Below are 9,989 nucleotides of genomic sequence, written 5' to 3'. Positions count from 1 at the left end.
AGGGTTCATCTTCATTTTCTCAATTCTCAACCATTCCTTGGTGAGATCCATTGCAACCCTCAATTTACTTTGTTCATGTTGTAGATCTTCTTCTCTAATCTCAATTAGTGTTTGTAATTGTTCAATTCTCATAGATCTTAGATTTAACTTTGTTGTTTTGGATTCTATTAATGCATTGGAAATCTCATTTTCATTGTTGTTCAGTGTTGAGTGTTGTTAATCTCTTGTATTGAATTACTTTGATTCTAAGTTTCTTCTCAATTCTACTATGTCTTTTATTCTTGCTCCCCAAGTGTTTGAGAAAATGCCAACTTTAGATATGGAGTAGCATTCTCTCACTTGTCCTAATGGTTGAGTCATTGGAGATACTTGAATATTGGATGTCAATTGTTGATTGAGGATTGAGAATTGCTAATTGACTTGGAGTGCACTAAAGCTAGACTTCTCTAGGGTAAGACTAGGACTTGTGACTCAAGTTAGTTACTTTTACTTGACTTTCCTCTATGATTAGGGGTTAACTAAGTGAAGCAACACTCCATTGTTATCACAATTGAAGGAAGCTATAGTGATGGAACTTCCAATGTTCAACCTTGGCCAAGGCTTTTAATATTGATTGATTGTTGTTCTCCTTTATTAGCACTTTTATGCCACATTCTTTAAACCACAAAAGACCACTTAACCAATAACATGCATCCTTGTAGCATTCCTAGGGAAGAACGAATTGGGATTAATATTCTCGATCATAGATTGTAGAATTGTTTGATGATGAATTTTGTGTCGGTTTAGACTATACTACGATTGGTTACTTGATAATTTCTATACCGGCAGAAATTCATTTATCAAAATGGCGCCGTTTCCGGGGGATGCACATGAGTGCCATGTTTTTGGTTAATGTAAATATGTGAATATTGTGAATATGTTTATCTTTTGCTTGTTTGTTAGTTTTCATTAGCTTTAAATCTCCATTAGTTTTGTTCCTATTTGCCACTATGAATTCTCGTCCTTGTGGTTTTGGATATGACTATGACTATGTTGTAGGCAATGAAAACTTGAATGATGGCTCACATTATGGGAGAGATGAATTCGTAGGAAGGGAGCCACATCCATATGAGCAATCATCATGGCAACCTTCCCCTTCAAGTTACTATGATGGTAATCCTTCATATAATGCATATCATTCTTATGGATATGATGATTCTTATCATGGTTATACCACTCAACCACCATCATTCTATGCACCATATTCTCAACCCACATCTTATTTCCACCAATTGCCTACATATGATCCAAATCTATATTCCCCCTATGCATACCCTTGCGACGATTATGAACAAGCAACCCTTGAATCACCACCACTCCAACATCTTTATCCTCCAAACCAAGTCCCCATAGATGATACACTTGGTATCGTTCTTCAAGAGCAAGAAGAGCTCCAAACCGCACTCACTAGTTTTACCTCTACCCTCCAAGAATCTATGTCCCGTGTAATTTCACTTTCTACCAACAACCAATATAACTTCCCACCCCCAAACTTTGATAAACCTCCCTTCCAACTATATCATGATTGCCCCTCTCCACCACAAACCTCCATGGAAGCATATCAATGTCCATCAATCCAAGAGCAATACGATCCTACTTATATTAGCAAGGCGGAACAAGAATCAACGGATCGTTTCAAGGAAGAAATGGATCGACTTCAAGCAACCATCCGTCAAAAGATGGACTCTTGGGATTCATACAACAAGCAAAGCATCTCCACGGATGAATGTGAAAAATCAACCGACGAAATGAGCATGAACGAGATTTTAGGATCCCAACATGAGGACAAGGAGATGGGATACGTCTTGCAACAAGTGAAGGAGGAAGGGATCATTGAAGAAGAAGAAATGGTTGAAGAGTTAAAGGAAGTTAAACAAGAGGTGGATTTCAAGCTTGAGAACACTTCCACACCAAGTGATATTGTTGATGATCTTGTGGAAGTTGTTGAAGTCTCTCCCATTAAACTTGAAAATGATGTTGAGGAGGATAATGCGCAACCTCCAAAGCATAGTATGAGTAATGAAAGATTGGAAGAGGCTGATCAAGAGATGGATTCAATCATCGAGAATTTCTTATCTACAATTGAATCCCCTCCCATTGGGCTTGAAATTGAGATCAAGGAAGAAGATGCACAACCTCCCGTGCCGTTGGTAAGCAATGAAGAAGAGAATGGATTAGAAGGAAGCTACCAAGAGGATGAGGTTGAAATTGAGGAAGCTTGTGAAGAAGTGAAGGTAATCAAGGAAGAGTACAAGGGAGTGGAGCTTGCAAGATCATTGGGACCACCCCTTCCTAAGTCACCATACAACATAACATTCAAGTGGGTAAAATTCTTATCTCTAATCTTTACTTTCCCACTTGAATATGGTTTGCTTAAGACGGATGGGCAAATTAGAGCTCTTTGTGGATTAAGGAGTAAGAAAGAGTCATGTAGTGGTTGGAAACATCACTTTAAGTTCATGATGGGTGCTTGCTCAAGGTTGAATGCCAATGGGTGGTGTAGAACCGAATTGCATGGGTCTAGGAGAATGTTTGAAGGCCTAATTGAGAATTCAATGAGTTTGCCACCCAAATGGAAGCATGAAGATCGAGAAAAAAGGAGGTTGACAAACAAAGTATGGGACCCCGGAACATACATAGAGCACTATCAACTTAGGGGCCTTGTCACTTGCTTGGGCCCCCTTGAAGGTCAAATTAGTATCTTAAATTAGTTAATTATATTTATTTTGCTTAATTAGTTTTTTATTAAATTAGAGACTAAAATAATAAATATTATATTAGGTAAATTTTTATTTTTTTTGTTTTTCTAATATTATCCTTAATTAACTTGAAATACCTATTTAATTATAATAAAATCTTAGACACTTCATTTTAATGGAAATGTCATACGATTTGAAATGTCATAATATAACACTTTATATTAATACTATGTGAATGACAGTTAAATTAAGAAAAAAAATAAAGATTCATTATTTATAAATTTAAGGATCAATTTGATTATTTTTGAAAGTCAATGACTATTTTGACAATTACTAAAAATTTTAATTATAAAACTAAGTATCACTTCTATAATTAAATTGAATAATTTATCTATAATGACCATTATATATAATTAAAATTATATACATGATCCTAAGTTATTATGTTGTAGCATGATGCATGGTTATTTTGGAACAGGATTCGAAAGGAAATGTAATGTAGTATATAATAATAACGATGTAACTTTTTAATTCCGTAAATATAAGAGATAGATTTTTGTAAAATTATATAAAAATATAAAATTGAATTTTGTAAAATATTTTAATTAAACTAGAGTTAAATGAGTGCATAAAATGTTAAATACAAAGACATAGTATGTGACTTTTAATTAACAAAACATATGTGTGCTTTTCATAGTTATCAAAACCGGACCGAACCAGCCAGTTAAATGGTGAGAGATCACACTTTACTTTCTAAAGTAAAATTCAAACTTTAGAGAATCCAAATCCGTTTTAGTTTACTTACATTCAATTTATTTTTATTTTAATGTCACTCATTTTTAAATCATTTATATTTTATTTAACTATAATTTTATATTTAATACAAATAAAAAAGATAAATAAAAAAATTTTATTAATCACAATTTATTTATTTTTTCATAATTATACGATATCTATTAATATTATTTTTTCAACAAATATTTGTAGTATATAATAATAGGTAAAAATTCACATACATTTGTCTTCATATGAAGTTGATAATTGAAAATTGTTAAATGATAATTTAGTTAAACTTGTCAAATCATCTAACGATTCTTAAATATCAACTTCACATGAAAACAACTATACGGGAGCAATGATCCAGTGACCTAATAACTTGACTAGTGACCGGGTTAACTGGTTCGACTAGTAACCTACCGGTTAAACCAGTAATTCAATAAATTGACCAGTTCGATCACCGGTTCGATTTTGATAACTATGGTGCTTTCAATAAAGTTGTAATTTATAGTCTCTTTTGATAAAGTGACTTCTTTACACTTAATGTTTTACTCAAAGATAAGACTTGAAAATGAGAATATTATTTGCAAATATTAATAATATGTAAAATAAAAAAATTCAAATTTCTAACTCAATTATGAAAATGATGTTTTGTTGAATGTTAATAGAATCTCATTACCAAGAACTTGATTAATTCAACTCGATCCATAGAGACTCGAAAAAGGATATTATTCTATTAGGTCTCTTAGCAAAAAAAAAATCATTCCTAATACTTACTTACTTAGAACACAAAATAGTTAATTAAAAGGCGAAGTATATGCTATGCCTATACTTCGAATAATTGCACATCGATAATGCTAACTACACATAAACATAAGAAAGTGAATCTTCTTAATTTTCTTCTCTCAATTATTTAGTAAAATGTAATATTTCATTATTTAATATCTTTTTTCACATTTTTTTCATTCCACTTAAAAAATATAAGGTAAAAAATTACACTTTACCAAGCAATTTAGAAAAAAAAAAAAAGAGAGAAAATATATTCAATTTAGTTTTTCGGGGCAATGATGCATTCTTTCTTTAATTTTGCATGATTTTATGGTAAAGCTCTATTAAGATTTCCATGAAACAACCATAATTGATTCCAACAAAAGATACATACATTGAATGGAGACACTCATTATTGGCTTATTGCCATTGGGGCTGGGCTTTTGGGCCAGAATAATAGCTCAAATTGGAATCAGGTTCCGGTTCTTCTTTGAAGAATAAAATTGTCATATCCACCCAAACGAATAAAATTGTCAATGACCAAAAACAACAACAAAAATAAATAATAAAATTATTAAAAAGACACGAAAAGAAAAAAATTATAAGACAACAGTATTTCAACTACAATTGATAGAAAAAAGATGCAAAATGCCAAACAATTATTAAAGAATAAAGTCTTAATTCAGTTGCGTTGCTCTGCTGGCCTAATTAGGATCACAAGCACACTCTTTAAACATGGCACATATTCCCCTCTCGAAAGAATTTGTTGCTAGAGAATTTTGTTTAGGCAAATTATTTTCCCACTTGAAAGAATTGGCATATTCTAAAACGATCACACCTATAACTTATAGAGAATATAGAGAGGGAACTGGTGCAGTAGCCTTCTCATGTCTCCATTGATGATGAACAGTGTTAGTAATAATAAGAATTGACAATTTTGTGCTTAATTAGTTGTTATTGTTCTTTTTTCCCTAGTGCACATGTAATACACTGTACAATTTTTTATTTCACTTTAATTTATAGTGGTTAATGCCTATGGCAACAGAAAGTTTGGTGTTGAACAATAAAAACAAGAGGAGAAAAGCTCCCTGTTACTATCATTTCTATGTGGAAATGTTGAACCCTAAACATACATTAGCATGTGCCCAAAATTTGGGCTATGCCTATATGTACGGTTTTAAAAGGTCAAGCACCCTATGATTTAATTTTCTGCCGTTCAAAGTCTTCGTTCATTTTTTAAGCTAAGTTTTTGTATAGTAGATTTTATGGGAAACGCAAAGAAGAAAGTGAAATAGAGATTGAAGAAAAATGAGAGTGAGATACTGAGAAAAAAGCTGCAACGTCAAGTAAGAAAATATCTAGTTATTTCTTGAAAATATTATTTTATTCAATAATGCACGTTCCTCTGATTTTATTTTTGATTTTTTTTTTGGGAGGATACACTAATTTCTTCTTATTTTTGTTTGTGTTCCGCTTCTTGTTTCTATATATTTGTCGACTGGAATTCTAATTGGTTTTTTGGTCGTAGCTTTCTTAATTAAGATTATGTTTTGGTTGATCTAGTAATTAATTAAATAAATATTCGAAGTTGGAATCTTATAATTTATTTATAAGAATGGTAACAATACTTAAATTTGCGGAATAGGATTGTCTATCCGACCCGTTATGGATAGGATAGAATATAGTGTAAATTTGCATGCGGTTCAAGGGTTTGTCGCTAGCCAATGGATTGCTACATATACAAGAGAAGATTCGAACCTCTAATACTTGCTTAAGTGGACTAGTGAGCTAACCACTAACCAACCTAACTTGGTTGGCACTCCTATTTATTTACTAACAATAAACATTTAAATAAAATTTAGGTCCACAGCCAAAAAATGATGTTTTGACGAATACCACCCCCTGTTTCATATAAGGCTCACAGACCCATAAACCCTTTGTAAGCTTGTATTAAATCTGTAACCAATTTTCTTGGGCTTCATACAAATATGTAGAACCAACTTCTTGACCCAAAAACAGAGACTAACTTTACACACATATATTAAAAATACATATAATACCAAAAAAAAAACATTCTTATAACAAAGAATCGTTTGGGTTTAATATTATTTTAATTAATTTATTGAAAAGTCACCGTAAAGATATTGATAAAGAGTAAAAATTAAGATGAAGCAACACAAAGTTGTACAAATAATAATAAAGTTAAAATAAATAAATAAAGATTAAAAAAACCAACTGTATCACTTTTTTTTTTTGTTCGTGACTATCTATCTACTGTGGGAAAAAAAATTGGGTTCATATTAAATAAATTCTGATTCGGCATAATGAATATTTGCACGTTACGCAGTCCCTAGCTTTAAATTCAACTTAAATGTTACGAAATTCCAGGCCCCGTCCAAACACAGAAGAAAATGTTTTAAAAGTTTATTCTTGCTGGGCCAAACTAATTTATTGAGAAACAAAAATATGTCTTCTATCACCTTTCCAAAAGAAAATATATAGTTTTTTTATAGTATCAACTATCAATCCATATCTGCGAATGACTTTAACATGACCAAAAACCATAAAAAAAAATGCCATACCCGTTAAACACACCAACACACAACTTTTCTACTCAGGACTTTAGTTTTCCGAAATTGGGATGGTTGACTCCAATTTCAGGAGCTGAAGCTGTTTCCAAATCTAACATTGCTCAAAATGTATAGCCCAGGATTCAGCTTTATGATCAATGCTTGCATTTTGTTGTCATTGATGTCTTTAATTTCTTCCCTGGAACCCCAACTTGGATCCACCCGCGTTGTCTTTCAGGTTTTTTACTTCAAAAGTTACACTCTCTTTGACCTGCTATTCATAATTGCTTGAATCTATAGTGAAAGTTAAAGTCTTGAGCTGAGTTTCAATGTAAGGGCTGTTGATGTTGTAATCTGTGGATGCCCATGTTTGTGATTTAGCTGAAGTATATTAGTTATTTTGTTTATGTGTGAAAAATTGGAATCAAGTGGTTGATTAAGTGAGAAATTTATCCATCTTGATTGTGATGTTTGTATGCACATAACTTTGTTTGATAAATTGACATCAGCATCTTTGTTGTTGTTCATGGTGTATCACTTGAGTTCTGAATGCAGACAAATTATGGGGATATTGAATTTGGTTTCTTTCCCACTGTTGCACCCAAAACTGTTGATCACATCTTTAAGCTTGTCAGACTTGGAGGCTATAACACTAACCATTTCTTTCGGGTATGTTTCTCCGGGACGTAAGTAAGTAACATCAGGTATTTATGTAGTTGGTGGCTGCAGCATGTAAGTGATTGGTTTTTTTATTTTTGTTCTAAATTCAATGTTCAGGTGGATAAGGGGTTTGTGGCCCAAGTAGCAGATGTTATGGGTGGAAGATCTGCTCCAATGAATGAGGAACAAAGAAAAGAAGCTGAAAAGACTGTTGTTGGTGAATTTAGCGAAGTCAAACATGTTCGTGGTATTCTTTCTATGGGAAGGTTAAGTTTCTCTAGATGGAAGCTATTGGTTCTTTAGTTTTGTATGATGTTTCAAATACAACTGTGTGGAACGGAAGTGTTCATTTGTGATGTTACGACCGATGCAAGTTTCTTGAAGATGTTATCAATTGCAGGGACTGGGGAGCTTTTATACATTCGAGATTTCTTGTAGAAAATCTAGAGTCTAAAGTTTAAAAGATTTTTATAGGGAATAATCAGTTTGTTAGTTAGATAACGTACTCATCTTAATTGTATTGCTTATGTTCTAAAATTCTTACACCATTTACTCTTTTGGTTTTCAGTGACTGTTGGAAGCCTTGATGTATTTAAGATTGTTCTTACAGGTATGATGATCCAGACAGTGGTTCATCCTCATTCTCGATACTACTTGGAAATGCTCCTCATCTCGACGGCACGGTGGGATAGACATAGTGCCCTAACATCATTTCAAATGATTCAGTCAAATGTACTTCATTATGTACTGTATGCTGATATGAGCTCTTTTCAGTATGCAATATTTGGAAGAGTTACTAAAGGTGATGATACATTGAAAAAGCTTGAGCAGCTGCCTACCCGTAAAGAGGGTATATTTGTAATGGTAAGCTTAAAACACCTATCCATATTTTGCATTTTACCATTCTTTTAGTGTTAAATTGTGGATCATATGCATAAATTAGTTAATAAATTTACATGTGAGATGTTTATGGATTTTCATTGCAATATTTTTCTATTCATTTATTTGAAGAGAAGCTAGAGGCAGACCTTGACAGACTTATGAGACAAGAAACAGAGTGGTGTGGAGGCTAGGGATTTACGCATAGATATGTGTGTGTTTTTAGGAAAATTGTTCTATATAGTAAAATGTAGCTTAACTCTTCCCACTTTGTGTTTTGCTTCTCAAATGTTTACATAATTGGTATCAAGTCTGGATAAAAGAGAAGGGCTGTATTGGGCAGTCAACAACCATGGAAAACTTTGTTGAATCTTTATGACATGGTTGCTGTTTTTGTATAGTAATATCTAACATGTAGATTGGAATTCTTCACCTGCAATCTTTTATTGCCAAGGTCGAGTGTCGTTTTTGTAATAAATTAAGAAAATTCTGTTCAAATACCTGTCGTTCAAGTTTGTCTGAGGGTGAAATGTAATTTGAATGATAATTTTTTGGCTTTTCTGATCTATCTTAATGTTATCAGTTTATCGGTTTTTGTGATTGTTGTAGTCGGCATCAGAATGTTTTGCAATTTAACAGTCTCTAGCATACACTAATCCTCACTCTGAAATTGTTCTGAAGTGTTTCTGGACACATTGTTTTTGCATTTATTTCCTTCATCCCCTGCCTCAACATTTAATCCATCCTCAGAGAATTCATAATTATCCTTGGTTAATGTTTTCAACCAAATTTGATCCTACATCATTCCGATTCTTATTTTCTTTAAGTAATAATATGATTTTTTCCCCTTTTTCCCAGCCAACAGAACGCATCACGATTCTGTCATCGTATTACTATGGTAAGATTCTTTCAAACTTAAATGTTTTGTTTAGTTTCTTATTCTAGCATTATAACTTGCGATGTGCTACTTGATCCTCTAATTTTGTTGAAGCCTGCTGGTTTTCGAGCTCATTCTCTATTACCATCTTCTGAACCATGCTTCCTGTATTTTTAGACACGGAGACAGAAAATTGTGAGCAAGATAGAACGATATTGAAGCGCAGGTTAGCTGCGTCCGCTGTTGAAGTTGAAAAACAGGTAATTGATCTTGGTTTTCTTGAACACATTACACACCAGTATAATTATCTCTGTTCTGCTATTAACATGGGTTTTATTCGTCATTTTACAGAGGATGAAATGCTTCCCTTGATGAGAGCACAAGCAAGATAAATATAATGTAGTAATGAGTATCATTCATACTGCCCCTTTTTTTTTATAAAAATTTATGAGCATTATGTTTATGTACCCTTTTTCTTAACGTCAAAGCAAAAATATTGGATTAGTGTGTTATTATGGTTTGTTTGATAGAAGATCCTGCAAGTATCTTCTGAGTGCTCAAAAATTTATTGACATAGCATAGAAATTTTTTTCAAAAATTTTTGCAAATAGTACAAGTTTATTGATATAGCATAGAAATTTTTGCACAAAGCAGAAAAATTTTGCCCATAGCACATAAATTTTTGTTGTGAATGTATTTTGTTAGTTGGGTGAATTAATG

The 9,989-nt window shown here is 32.6% G+C and overlaps 1 protein-coding gene across 1 annotated transcript; it reads left to right on the top strand.

Annotated features, from left to right (window-relative positions):
• The first annotated feature begins 6,866 nt into the window (after positions 1-6,866).
• LOC107489227 (peptidyl-prolyl cis-trans isomerase CYP23) lies at positions 6,867-9,781 on the top strand. The gene is made up of 8 exons (XM_016109993.3): positions 6,867-7,091; positions 7,409-7,522; positions 7,631-7,779; positions 8,124-8,196; positions 8,288-8,377; positions 9,251-9,290; positions 9,447-9,529; positions 9,621-9,781. The coding sequence occupies exons 1-8, from the start codon at positions 6,981-6,983 to the stop codon at positions 9,639-9,641; spliced, it is 681 nt and encodes a 226-aa protein (XP_015965479.1). The 5' UTR covers positions 6,867-6,980; the 3' UTR covers positions 9,642-9,781.
• The last annotated feature ends 208 nt before the right edge of the window (positions 9,782-9,989 follow it).

The sequence above is a fragment of the Arachis duranensis genome, chromosome 5, assembly GCF_000817695.3.
Source record: "Arachis duranensis cultivar V14167 chromosome 5, aradu.V14167.gnm2.J7QH, whole genome shotgun sequence".
Taxonomy (NCBI): Eukaryota; Viridiplantae; Streptophyta; class Magnoliopsida; order Fabales; family Fabaceae; genus Arachis; species Arachis duranensis.
The sequence above is the reverse complement of the archived record's forward strand: the minus strand, read 5'-3'. Positions and strand labels throughout refer to the sequence as shown.

Coding starts and splice junctions, on each gene's coding strand:
- LOC107489227 (XM_016109993.3), top strand. CDS start 6,981: ATGTATAGCCCAGGATTCAGCTTTATGATCAATGCTTGCATTTTGTTG. Junction 7,523..7,630: donor ACACTAACCATTTCTTTCGG/GTATGTTTCTCC, acceptor TTCAATGTTCAG/GTGGATAAGGGGTTTGTGGC. Junction 8,197..8,287: donor CTCCTCATCTCGACGGCACG/GTGGGATAGACA, acceptor AGCTCTTTTCAG/TATGCAATATTTGGAAGAGT.